Genomic DNA, 14,017 nt, shown 5'->3' with positions numbered 1-14,017 from the left:
GAAGTCGGCTAATAAAGTGCCCAAAAAGGGAAAATCTAGGGGGAAATAAGATTTCCCGCTGTGTTAAGCATCCATTACGGGGGGTAGTGCGGGGGGCTAAGTTGCGACCCGGCGACCATTTGATTTATTTTATTCCCTTTTGCCCGCTGTTAATGTTTTAATAAGATTGATTTTATTGCCACCTCCGTCGTCGTCGTCGTTGGTCGTCATCGTCACTGGGTGCGTGGGTGGATTTCGCCCTGCTGGGGAGTCAAAGGGTTAATAAGTTGCGCTCCAGCTGTTTTAGGAACTCTATTATTGTCGCCATTCCGTGCTGCCATTCAATTTCGGCTCGAAGTTGGAAGATGTTTTGCGAATTTAAGAGTTTGCGGGGAGTTCACTGCGCTATGTCTTTGTATCGGCACACACTCGCGTAATTAACTTTTCGGCGTAATTAATGCCGGGCCTAATTATTGTTAATCAAGCTCAGGCCTTCAACCAGGCAGAGCAGACAGAACAGACCGCATAATGGATGAGCCGCAATTAAAATCAAATTCCCATATATGGCGGGGGAAGCACTGCGATAACAGTGCGAGTCAGGAAAGGATTCTTAAATTAAATGAATTAAAATGATATATAAAATTTAAATTACCATACTCCAAACTTAAGAAAACGTTTTCGTTTTAAAATGGGAGCAGAAACGAAATAAGATGACAGTTGAATTATATTTAAGCAATTTTTATTTGAAATAAAAAATAGCTTGTAAATTGGGTAATTGTATTAAATATAACAGAATAAGAAAACGGGTATTAAGGACACTCATATTTGAAATATCATTTTTGAAATATTGCTGTGCTTGTTTTTTTTTGCGCTTTAGTTGAAAATAAGTTTAAGACCTGTCATCAAAATAAAAGTAGGTTTCCAGCTGTTTAAATTTCATATTTTGCCAAATATTTTTTTTGTTTTTTTTTGTTCTAATCTGAACATTACATTTTTGGTCAAGATTTTAAAGATAAATAAATTATATACAAATTATTATTATTATTATGATTTATAATGTTTTACAGTTAAAAACACAAGCTAAGAGTGATTTATAGGAGTTATAATAACGGAAGGATATGCCAAATATGTGGTTAATACTTTTAGTTTTTGTTTTGTTTTTTTTTTTAAGGCTACTTTTTCTTGTTGTGTATACTTATCCCCGTTTCATTGCAAAACCTTTTCGCGACTCTAGGGTCTCTGCGACTTGTTCGATATCTTGCGCGAAAGAAGCGCCATCTTGAAACTGTCTTAAGACACGACGCATGCTGTCAGCCATTATTTGCCTGTGCCACCCCGTTGGATCCCACATCCCCAGCCACTCCATGTATAGAGATATAGAGACAATCGGAGAACCAGTCGAGCAACCAGGCAAGTTGGCCTTCTTCTAGTTGGGACCCCGGCACTTGGCTGATTCCCCATCATTTACTTTGTCAGTATGCGGCAGCTTCATCATTATTATTGCTGCTGCCCCGCTTCTTTGTTTGCAACATACAAACTCGTCATCGTAATCATCGTCATCGTCGTCATCATCATCATCGTCACCATCTTGGCTGCTGTATTTTTCCCTTAGGTACTTGTCTTTCTTAACTCATTGCGTTGGCAATAAATCTTCGACGCTCTTATCTGCCAGGCACAGTTTGGGTTCGGATTTACCCCATCCAGCCCCCGAGTTATCCCCATTAACTGACTTTCACTGGGCCATATGTCAGTGCTTGTTCTTCTTTTCCGTAAATCTGAAGGATCTATGGCACCTGCTTAGACAAAGGGTTTTCGGCTTAATGAGTCGCCGACAATTTAAATTTCAATTCCACTGCAGCAGCTTTGGGCCTCATTAAAAGAAGCTGAAATATTAACTGGGTAAAACTGAATAATTGCCAGTGTCAGTGTGAGTGTCTACCAATAAACAAACCCCAGAAACGAAGATAAAGTCCCATCTGCTGGCCCCCCAATTTATGACCAACAACAAAATGATGCCCATAAAACACAACTCATATTTGACTGGCCTTTATTTATTCATTTCAAATTTACTTGTTGGCCATTTTATGATGCCAAATTTTGACCTAAAAATCATAAAAATTGTAATCAAAATGTTTCCCCGGTTTATGGCTAACAAAAAGAAGGTCAACAAAGTGGGTGGTTGGTTGGTCAAAAGTGGGGAGAATTCTAATAACGTCTAAGCGCGAGTCCGGCCCAAAAAGAAAAAGGAGGAAAAGCGGGAAAACGGAGGCAGAAGGCTCAACGCTTATGGCTTTTTAATGGTGCCGTGTGTCGGTTTTGTGGCAAATAAAATGGCGCACATTAAAAGCAGGCCAAAAGGAGCAGCCCCACCAATTGCAGTGGCTTCCCCGCATTCTCAAGCCCCGACCTCTGGCCACCGTCTCATATTGGGGTCATGCATGGCAGCCCCGGGTAAATAAAAAATCCATAAAAATATTTTACGAGGCCCGAGGCCCGGGAATAGAAGGAATAGATGGAGCCCAAGGAGCTGAAAATTATAGGATAGTCCTAAAACAGAAGGGGACAGCGCAGTTAGATTGCAATAAAAATGGCGGCAAATAAAATTGACAATATTGTCATGCGCACGATTTGATGCCAGTGTGTGGGGGCTTTGGACTTGGCAACAAAATGAGTAAATTTTAATTTACTTAAAAGGCATAAAGAAAACCGGAGAGCGTGGGACCAGAGGCTTTTTAATGGTGGGCTATTCTTCTTTCTAAAAGTTATTTCTTAGCCTGTAAACTTTAAGTAACATTTAAAAATAAGCATAACTTTACTAATTTTACTATCAGTAAATACTTATATAAAAAAAGGTAATCATTAAAGTTAATAAGTTATAAAAGTTAAGTTTAATCTGGCAGTTATATATTGCATTTAAAATGTAATATTTATAGTTTTATTTAAAAGTAAAACATTTGAAATGGTATTTAAAATAAATTAAGAAACAATTTTACTATAAATGAATAAGTTGCGATTGATCTGGCAGTTTTTTGATATGCCACTTAAATTGTGTTAATAAAAATCAAGAACCTGGCATAGTCAGTATAAACGCCTTTTCGGTTTTCTAAAACCCTGTACTTAATTCTCATTTAATATACTTTGCCGCGAATCTTAACTTTTGTTTTATCTGCGATACTAACTTTTTATAGAGCAGTCTTGGTGTTGATAAAATGGGCAAGAAGTTGTGTGCGAAAGCCGGCGGCAAAACGCTAAAAGGTTTGCCCTTTATCTGTGTACCCCATTCGGGCTTCCCCTCATCCCCGCGAGAATCCCACCCCCTCGTCCTTGGTGGGTTGTATCTTTGAGAGTGTGGAGCCAATGATTATTCCGGGTTTTGTCATTTCAATTCGCATTATCCTTTGCACTTATTTTACTACTTTGTGCGCTACTGCCTCTGTTTTCCTCTCCCCAGTTTTCCTTTTCCCAACTGTAACTGTAATTGTGGGCTGGTGTGGGTGGTAAGGAACAGGAACAGGAAAAGGAAAAGGGGGTGTGTTTGCGTAATGGCGGGTTGCGGGTGTCCTTCACCCTCCTCCAAGCCCCCCTCTCAGCCTGTCGAGTAACTCGTATTGTCATTGTGCAAATAAAATATGTCACGAATCGCCCACTCCGCTTCTTGCGCCTTTGGGTCCACCCCAAAAAAACCGAAACACGCCCCCTGCTATGTGTGTGTATCTAACCTTTTGTGCCCATTGTAGTCCTTTGTACAGGACTCACACAATGAAAGCAAATGTTTTGGTTGCTTACGAGCATCAAGAAATGAGAATCGCTTTTATATAAACTTGGGTAAATGAGGATAGGTGGTTGATGTGGTTAAAAGAAGTCAGCCAGCACTGGTTCTACTTTGTGCACTAGAAAAAAATGTTATAATTATCATGTTGACAAGGTTTCACTTAATTTTTAGCGCTCGTAGCTTTTGAAAAACTACAGAAAAAATTAAATAAATTTAAAAAGCACTTAAATTTACATATAATCTTTGTTTTGTTAATTTCTTAAAAGAGCTACCTCTAATTTGGTATTGGTTTATTTATTTTGATTACAATGAACCGGTTTTATTAAAGTTCGTTAAGCCGGTTCTAAAAAACCATACACCTTATCAACAGAACCAAATTTAAACTATGCTATCATTTTCCTACCGTTTTATGTTTGGTTTTGTAATCTTAGTTTCTTTACAAGTGATCAAATTTAATTGCACCTGAACTTTTGGACAGAAAACCTCTTTCGTTTTTCCCCTGCCATGAAATTCGTTCAAACGCTTTTCACTTGACAAGCCAGGGAAATAAACAAACTACACAGAAAGCCAATGCCAAAGCCAAATCCAAATCCATGATTTCAGCTGCCAAATCCTTTTCAAAGCTGCAGCCAGGTGAAAAATAACGAAATATTGTATTTTTCATACATTTTTATAAAATATAAATACACACTCGTGTGGGTGAGTGGTGGTATCTGTGTGTTGGCCCTACATTTGTGTGTGAGTCACCAACTACACAAGTTTATAAAAGACACTCGTCTGCCCTCCTCAACCCAAACCCCACCTTTTTTTTGCCCAGCTCTGTGTGTCTTTGTGTTGAGTGCTTTTTGGCTAAATGCGAAATCGATTGGAAAACAATTTCCAATTTTTAAAGAATTATCGCCGCCATATTCGCGCATGCTGTACTAAATCACACATAAGCAACCTCTAAATCTGCTACCCAGGACCCCACACACACACATATGTGTGTGTGGATGGGGGCAACCTTTTCGCAAAGCTTTTCCTTTTTGGCTCGTTTATTTCCTTTTTATTTTCCCTTTTCCCAGCTCCCAGTAATATTTTCCATTTCATTTTCTGCGCGGTTGGCAGCGCGTTTAGCTTTGGCTGCATGCCTGACTAACTTTTTGTTATACTAAAAATATATACATTTATATCTGCACATATAAATACAGCAGGGGTTATACAAAAAAACTTCAATATCATTTACAGAATATACTCTTTGAAAAGGAAAATTGATGCTGGAAATCTTAGCAAAAGATTACAAAATACACTGCCAACAGATTGAAACCTCTCTGTAAAAAGTATAATAATTAGAATTGAAAATAATTTAAGATATATTTTAAAGAAAAAAATCGGAAGCAATACAAATCATAGTTTATTAGTTTTATAGCTTTATTAAACTATTGAATTTATAACTGAAGTAAACTTTGGTACAAATATATTTTCTTATATAATTTCAGCTAAGCTGCTCACTGTCTAACCTCGAGTATACCCTTATGGGTGTTATCTTCACCGCAATAGCTACTGAATTCGAAGGGTTCGTAGATGGGGTTTCTGTGGCGGTTTGGGGAGTGCCAGCGCAACGCAACCAGCAGCCATTTAGTTTTATGTGGCCCGTTCGGTTGGGTTATTGCACCTTTGACTCGACTCCATCGCCATCTGAATGCCAAACTCCACCTTCGACTGGAGCTGTCACCCTGGAGGGCAACCACAAAGCATTTCGCATGTGAGCCATTTATTATTATTTGCTTTCAACGAACCCGAGTTTCCAATGCCAATGCCGATGTCGAATGTGAACCCAAGCCAGCCGCAAGTATTTCCTAATCAGGTTTTAACTACTAATAGGATTTCCGAGGTGGCGAATCGTAATTTACATGGCTTTGGCCTAAGATACCCAAAGAATTGAATTGGAATCCAGAGCAAAGCTGCCGCTAATGTATTGCAGATTATGGTAAATCCCTCGGGCACTTCCTGTCCCTGTCCCAGTCCCAGCCCCATATACTTAAGTTCCTGGCTGCGCACACGTGTCCTAGCACTGAGTGGATCCGATGGAGACTCCACTCAAGTCCCTGAAGCGCCTGAACCGCTGGATTCTTCGCTGGCGAAGGTGGCGCCTTATTTCAAAACCCACATTGCATACCACGAGGCCCATCATCACGGCGGTGATGACTCCGGCGAAGATCACTAGGAACCAGTGGAAATAGCAACTCATAGTTACCGGTTTCCGGAGCCAGACATTCCACGACGTAGTGCACTTCTCGGGGACACATCTTCCGCGGAGATTCCTCACACATCCCTTGGCACAGCATCCGTTCGGACTGATGCGGCCGCAGGAGGTCAGTTCGGTGAAGGGATTGGAGCAGTTGACCGACTCGTACTGCTCCGACAAGCCCATTGCGGGTGGAAGGATGAGCTGGGCCAAGAGCCAGCCCAGGGACAAAAGATAGGCCAACATATTGCACTCCTGCGCTGCGTGCAACTCACAACCCGCAAGTCATTCTTTAAACTTAAGTCAAATTTCAAGATACACACTAAATTTTAGCCAAAACTCAGGGCCTACTTAAGAAATCCATTTATATCGGAAAACAGTACATATTTAAAAAAAAATGCTTTAAGAAACAATAAAAATGTTTCAAGGTAAATGACATTTTTAAGTATAATAAAAAGTTTTAAAAATAAATTTTTCTTTTTACATTTAAAATATTTTTTAGTAATAAACACAACTTTAGCAACATAAAAACACCACAGAAAAGTTCTTGCAAAAAATTACCAGTTAAGTATGGTTTAATATCTACTTTATTTAATTTAATTTAATTTACAAAAGTAAATTGTATTTAGCAAAGTGTACAATAAAAATAGACACTTTAAATATACGGTAGTGTAAAGTTGTTTAACATAGGTATATATTTTGTATATATTTTTACATAAGGTTATTTTATTTGAATATTTTTGTTTTTATTTTGTTTTCCAAAGTATACATTTTTGGGACACAATAATTTGTTTTAAAAAAATTCTATTAGTAAATGAAATTATTTATCAGTTCACATTTCATCTCACTCTTTTTAATTGTTTCTGGCCTCCATTATTGCCTTGGCCTTTTCGGCACTTTCCTCCGCCTCAATGGCCTCCTGTTCCTGCTCCTGCGGATCCTTTGGCGGAATGTACTCCTGCGGATTCGGCTCCCGGGGACTAGGGATGAAGGGGGCATGGGGCCAGACGGAGGGCTTCGCCTGCAGCAGCCACAGCTCGTCGACTTGCTTTTGCAGATACTGAACTGCCGTCTGGTGACGATTGGCCATGAAGTAGGCGCATCCCAGCCAAATGCAGGTGATCAGAACCACGCTGGAGATGATCAGGACTTTGGTTTGAATGGACTCCAGCACGCCACTTTTCTGGGAACTCTGGGATTTGTCCGCCAGTACATCTCCGAGTAGGAAAACAAGCATCAACTTTAAAACTAAGAGGTTTCTCATTGCGCGTAATTTGTTCAACTGAAGTCGGTCCATTAGGGGAGCTGGCCTTATAAACACTACTTATCGTTGTATTCCAGCTGTATTTTCATTAATTTTCCCCAAGGAATTATTTCGTAGACAAAGAAATCACCCACTAGAGGTCATACAGTGCTCATAAAAATATATTACTTAAAAGCGAAAATATGTTGATAAAATTCCAAAAAAAATTAAATCATACTTTGTGTTTTTTTGGTTTTTTCTGCTTGATATAACAACATACAAATTATATTCGAAACAAAAAAATTACTTTAAAATAAACAGTTTTTACTTTTTAGTGTATGTAAATCGAATACCATTTGTTTTAATTTAATATTAAATTATTATTTCCCTATATTTTCGAATATTTACATTTGTACCATAATTTAATTATTTTACTTAAAAATTAATGTACATAATGATCTTTTAATTTCCAGCTTTATAACAATTTGAAGAGCATCTTAAATCGCCTTAAAAAATTTCAAAGTTGCCAGCACCGCATTGCTATTATCACTTTCAGTTGATTATCGAATTCCACTGGGCTTAATAATTGTGGCAGCGTTTCCGAGGAGAGAGGGAAATTCATTTGGATCTTGATTAGAAGTGCCACATCAGCTCGCAATTCACTCGAATTCGTTCAAAGAGACCGTAGACCAAATCGGCATAACAAAGTGATTCTAATGTAATTCGTGATTTTGCATAATTATAAAGTTAATAATTAAAATTGTTGCGTGCACAAAACCGAAATGAAAACATTAAAATTTAATGATGATTTCAGGTGCAGTGGTCATTTGGAATTTACAGGGTGGATTTCGGTGGGAGGCAAATCGGCAAATAACTAATGCGTAAATATTAGCAAATACCTCCCACCCTCCCCTTTAATTTCCCCATAAATTTGAGACACATATGCAGTGCGTTTGTAATAAGCAATCAATTATTATTATTGAATTTCGGGCCTGGTCAGGTGCAAAAAGGGGGCGTGGGTGTGGCAGTGGGCGTTGGGGTTTTCACCTGGCAGCTGGTCAACGCCACTAATGCGTCTAATGAGAATTTAAGCACACTTCAACCCTCTCGGTCCGATTTTAGCCCACCCCCCTTTGGAATTTCGGAATTTTGCGTGGATTTGCACAGCACACGTAACCCCAAGTACAGTTGTGCTTAGCCCAAATGCAAATACAATTACATTTCGAGCCCAATTTAGCGGCATTTCGGTTTTGCTTTTCATATATTTTCCAATTTCCAATTTGTTAGTCGAAACTGCACAAATCTGTGTGCGGCTCTGGATTTTTGGATAGCAGTTGGTTGTTCGTGGTCTTTTTTTAGAGAGAGTTGTTGTGCTTTTTTTTTATTTTTCTTGCTAATTTCAATATTGTAACTTAGTTCATTATGAATTCTTATTTTATCATGTTGTTTGTCAATTTTAAAACTGAAAGCAGAAAAATATTTAGAAAATTATTATTAAGATGACACCTTTGGTAAAGATATAAGTATTTCTTAATATTTTTACAAATATTTTTCAAGTTGGTTTCTTTATATTGCTGATAATATACAAGTTCATACAAGATCATACAAATTTGTGTGAGCCCATTATAAATCCTAAATAGGATTGTTACCCTTCTAGCCTTTACTATTAGTGGGCTTATAAAGTCCCCCGCATTTACCCCGCTTAACTAATGTCCATGTGACCCTGCTAAACCGACATCGTTAATGATAATTTAATTATTGCCCGGCATTTCGGGCTTTGGCGACTTATGTACGCACTCCTGCGAACGAGAGCCTGCGGCCTGGCTAATTGCAGCAAATCTGCTTGGGGTCAGTTAGTCGTCCTTATTAACTGATAATTGCAATCACCTGGCTTTCGGCCACCAGGTGAGTGGAAATGGGAATCGCAATCGGAGCGGAGGTGGGTGCATAAAACATAAAGCGGGCAAAGCCGCGAATATCGCCATTCATTGCCAAGATACGAGAGATACAAACGGTGACAGTTCAGAAATGCGATAGGAACTTAACGCGCAATTGGCTATGGATTGGGCTTTTGGGGGGGGAAGGGGGCTTTGTAATAATAAAACAAAAGTGTCAGCCAAAGATATCGGAGGATATGCGGAATCCATATTGAAAATTGATTTAAATTTTTAATAGGCTGCAGGCAGCGGCGACGCTTTGATAAAAATGCCAGCGCACAATCGTGGGCTTACGTCGCAGAAAGATATATCCTGATCCCGGAGTCCTGACGGGGGCTCTAGTTAAATATGGAAACAATATCGAAATGCCAACTGAAATCGGCTGAAACTTGCAAGTGAATGCCGAACGCGATATGAATATCTATATGGCATTGCTGCCTGCATTTATATTTGTTTGCGGAGCTGTCAAATCATATTTTAATCTGTTTTGATTGCTGACTTTTGTGCGAGGGATTTGGCCCGACTGCAACTGCCACAGCGGAAATGCAGCGGAAAATATTGCATTTTATTTTATTTATGCAAAAAAAGACGGGGCGAATTTATATGGAAAGCTCGTTCGTTCGCTCCCCGCCTTCCGATTTTTCCGCATTTTCTGCATTTTCCGCTCGTGACTCCAGTTGGCCCTGTGTGCGTTTTCCATTTGTTTCATTTGATGTGCCCGAGTTAAGCAGTAAAATCCACTTTTTACGAGTTGTCCCCGGATTCCTCTGCCGGCCACGCCCCCTCCGTTCCGCCCCCTCTTTGGGAGCTTTGTGTTCCTTCTACGAGCATAAGAAAAATCAGCAGCACACATTCAGTAGCAGAAATTTATCAATAAAATATTGCAGGCTAGAGGTGAACATGGGAAAGATCGTCTTAAAACATAAAATATAAACGAAATTTATATATCAGGCAAAAAACCGTTTAAAATTATAATTATTGATCGGTAATTTATATTGAAATACTCAAATTTCTTGTTATTATTACAATTATAATACTAGTATTTTTATAATCACAATAATATTTACATTATAGGAACATTTCCTGACCAAAACAAAAAGAAACAAACATCACAGGATATAATTTTGAATAGATATCCTTTGGGTCACTATCACTGCTTATAGTTTTCCAGTAGTCGTGGAAAGTGAATCTCATCACTAGCAGGTCCTATTCCTCCGTATTTCCCCCTACCCCTCCATTTTCGCGTGGCTTTGGCAGTGACTTAAATACACATAACCATAGATGGCGCCACTGGTCCTCGTCCTCGTCCTTTCCCCGCTCCTTTCCACGCTCCTTTCCCTTGGCTAGATTGTCAACATATTAGCTTCAAATTGCTAAAGTTTTGCGACTTTTGATGTTGCCTCATTTTCTCACGCACGCACAGCCAGCTAGCTAGCCACCTCTCTTTCTGCTCACATGCTCCCTCTCTTTCTATACGCATGCCCCGTCTCTTTCGCTCCGCCTGTGGGCCACCATTGTTTAATGTGGTGTTGCCAACTATTTTAGCCAAAAGCTCACACGGGTTGCGCGACTGGGTGATTTGCTTGCTTAGCTTAGCATGGCCCAGAATTTCAGGGGGTCGGAGGCGGGGCGGGGCTCTCCGGCCGGATTCCTGCCCGTGTCCGGCATCCAACCATCCAACCATCCGGCTGTCCGCTCCCATCTCCAGCGAGATGCTTTCGCCTTTGGCGTTGAAGCGTTCGGTTGACATTCGTGAAATCTCTTAAAATCCCGAAGGTCGTTGCCAGGGATTTTCTCAGATTTTGCTAGATTTAAATGAATTAGTTGCTTTGGGCGGGCCGGCCGATTGATTTTCTGACCTTTTCGCTTTTTTCTGAAAGTAATTTTTGTGTTGTCGCCCACCAGGGAGTGAGTAGGCCAAAATGCAATTTGGCTTAAGAGCAATTGCAGCCATGACTCACCATTAGCTGCAGCTGGCCCCCCGAACCCCATAATTCGCTGCACGAAATGAGTACAAATGGGGTTCCTCCCCGGGCAGCAAAATAATATGGACATGGATGAGGCCAAATTAGACACGCGGGGCAATGGAGAAAAATGTCCACTGCATTCTGCAAGTAATTAAAATATGAGAAAACAGTTTCAGCTCGCTCATAAAATATTCCGGAGTCAACAAAGGATGTGTCGCCTGCAGTCGACGGCGACCATCGTTTTCCGGCGGAACGGGGCTGTTCCTTTGCTCCCTTGGCTCCTTTGCTGGTCAGGCTGGTGGGCTTAAAAAAGCATCAAATTTCATATTCAAAATGGCACTTTACATGTTCAGCATAATTTATAAATGCACGCAGCGGCAGAAGAGCAGAGGAGCAGAAACAGCAGAGCCCGGCTACAACAAACATGAAATGTGCTGCGGTGGCAATATTTTTGAAGCAACATTGTCGACACTCCGGACAAGGGGGAGGGGCGGCCAGGGAGGCGGGTCAGGAGCAGGACATCGATGGTAGTGTTGCTGTTGTCATTCGCCGCTTTTCCTGGCTAAGGGTATCGTGGCTATGAGGCTCATAAAGTTCGTTACGGAAAACAACCCAACAAGCCTTACCAACTTGGATCTTATTTTGGAAAAACACCAATTTTGGCATTTTTTTATAACATCATGATTTTCCTCCGGAATGTTGCATCATTTTAGCTGCGAATGTAATTTAAATTCACATTCCGACCATTATTTCCCGAGGCTTTGAACAAATAAAAGCAACGAGAGTTGTTTCATAGCCTTTCGGCCATATAAATTATGTTTTTTTAGTTCTGAGTATTGCCAAAATTTTTCATGCTTGGAAGATTTAATGTGTCCACTCTGATATTGGCAAAAATTTGAAAAAAAGGTTATATCGATAAATTATATTTTCCCCTTTATAGTATATTATAATTAACTACGTATTTAATTTTTCTGCGAAAAAAGTTTATGATTAATATATAAGAGTACAAGCAGAAACATATATATTATTGATATTCGCGGTTTTCTGTGTAAGGTATTTCAGTGTCGTAGTTTCGATTTGCCAGGACAGTTTATCCTGGTGTGGACGTCGCAAACAGCAAACATGCCGCAGCCCTGTTCCTGCCAGCCACTCCTGCTCCATCCTACCCCACTTCTCCCCTGGCGGCCAACCCTTTGTCCAAGGTGTGTGATGATGATTTTAATGGCCTCCGAGGAGGCAGGAGGAGCGAAGCGGAGCCATGCAGGCCAACATGTTGAAAGGATTGCTGCGAGTTACGCCATGACCAGGCCTACATACTGTGTGCCACCCATTTGCCTGCTCCTTTCCATCCTAGCCATCCTGGCCATCCTGGCCATGTCCTGCCACAGTTGATTGGCTGTTATTTTGGGTGTTGACGCAGCCGGAGGAGGCGAGTGCTGAAATTTGCATATCAAAAACGGCCAGGACATCGTCGCTCTCTCTGTGTGTCTGTGTGTGTGTAATGGGCCACCAAAGTCCTTTTGCAGGATCTGGCTGCGCCAGCGGCTCTATGAATTTATGAACATAATATAAATTTATTTTTGCAAACTTTTCATGTTTTTGTTTGGGCCACCCGAAAATCTGCATGCCACACCCACGGCCCATGGCCCATCGGCCCCCGCCCACCGCCCGTCACCGACCAGGACAACAAAGGGATTGTTGTGTCAGTTTGCATATATGTGCAAGGATGTGCATTCCTTTTTTGCATGTGTGCGCTTTCGAGCACGTTCCAAGTTTATTTATGCGTATGCAGAATACTTAATGAAAATTTAAATGTAAAAGTTACTCGTAGATTGAGGTCCCTGGAAAATGGGAGGCTGAGGTGCAGGTCGGGCCATGTAATCGGTCAAAAGGAGAGCAGCAACTGCACCTTCGGATGGCCAGTGGAATGCCCAGCCCATTCGAAATTCACAAACAGCGAGACACTGGCCGTAAGCCCTGCCAGTTATGAATCTCCATTTGGAGCAGCTTGGAATGCAGAAAAATATTTGAAATTAAATTGAAAGGAAAAAGTATATGCATATATAGGTACACCGCTAAGCCAGGCCTGATCCCCTGAGTCCGGCTGATTATGCTAATGCAATACCAGTGCCATTCCCTTACTCCTTTTAATGGAGCCGTTCGACCATTCGATTTAGATGCAAATTCATCACAAAGCCGCTCCCAAGAAAACAATAAAACTGACCAAAGCCGCAGTTAAACTTGGCAGACTCCGTTTAAATTAGATTTTTTGAGCAAAAAGTTTCATAAGCCCACGCCGCCCACTTTCAGATCCTTGTTCCTCCACCTCCCACCAGAAAAACATAACTCACAAATCCAATTGCCATAAATAAAAAGCCGGGCCAAAAAAGTTTGGCCTGCGGCCTGCAGTAACTCCATCAAATGATGTACAAGTTAACACATTTGCTGTATAAATCTTGTTCAGAAAGTCTAAACGCCGCACGAACAATTCTCGCAAGTCGAGTTATTCAAAAATCGCTTCTAAATTGGCTACCCCACCCCCTTTTAGCTCCTTCTACCCTCGTTTTACCCCCTTCTATATCCTTTCTGTGTTTTCTGTTTGTTGTTTTGCCGCTGTTGCCATGCAGCTTTCGATTGTGCACATTTATCTTGGGGCAGCTTATGCGAAAAGTTATGAAATATGCGCACGAGCGTCGCACAAATTGTCGACGACTGGGAAAAGTGGCAAAAATGGGGTATAAGAGGATGGAAATTCCCACTGGAGAGGCCCCGGGAAATCGTGCAGAAATCTGCTGCCTCGTTTGCTTTACGACTGTCCGCGAATGCACTTGACACTGGTCGCAGGATAATCGAGTTTGTTCAGGATGATTCCCTGATCCAGACCAGATTGGC

At 40.8% G+C, this 14,017-nt stretch overlaps 2 protein-coding genes across 2 annotated transcripts; both read right to left on the bottom strand.

Moving 5' to 3' along the window:
• Positions 1–5,161: 5,161 nt before the first annotated feature.
• Positions 5,162–6,319, bottom strand: LOC108143796. Its single transcript, XM_041708993.1, has 2 exons — positions 5,530–6,319; positions 5,162–5,466 (listed from the first exon to the last, which is right to left on the bottom strand). The coding sequence occupies exon 1, from the start codon at positions 6,222–6,224 to the stop codon at positions 5,799–5,801; it is 426 nt and encodes a 141-aa protein (XP_041564927.1). The 5' UTR covers positions 6,225–6,319; the 3' UTR covers positions 5,162–5,466; positions 5,530–5,798.
• A 418-nt stretch (positions 6,320–6,737) lies between these two features.
• On the bottom strand, positions 6,738–7,241 carry LOC108143735. Its single transcript, XM_017268269.2, has one exon. It carries the CDS (start codon positions 7,213–7,215, stop codon positions 6,832–6,834), a length of 384 nt encoding a protein of 127 aa, XP_017123758.2. The 5' UTR covers positions 7,216–7,241; the 3' UTR covers positions 6,738–6,831.
• Between the last annotated feature and the right edge of the window lie 6,776 nt (positions 7,242–14,017).

Source organism: Drosophila elegans, unplaced genomic scaffold (genome assembly GCF_018152505.1).
Source record: "Drosophila elegans isolate 14027-0461.03 unplaced genomic scaffold, ASM1815250v1 contig_468, whole genome shotgun sequence".
In the NCBI taxonomy this organism is placed as follows: domain Eukaryota; kingdom Metazoa; phylum Arthropoda; class Insecta; order Diptera; family Drosophilidae; genus Drosophila; species Drosophila elegans.
The sequence above is the reverse complement of the archived record's forward strand: the minus strand, read 5'-3'. Positions and strand labels throughout refer to the sequence as shown.

What these genes read in the sequence shown, in the direction of transcription:
- LOC108143796 (XM_041708993.1), bottom strand. Translation starts at nt 6,224, where the DNA reads ATGTTGGCCTATCTTTTGTCCCTGGGCTGGCTCTTGGCCCAGCTCATC.
- LOC108143735 (XM_017268269.2), bottom strand. Translation starts at nt 7,215, where the DNA reads ATGCTTGTTTTCCTACTCGGAGATGTACTGGCGGACAAATCCCAGAGT.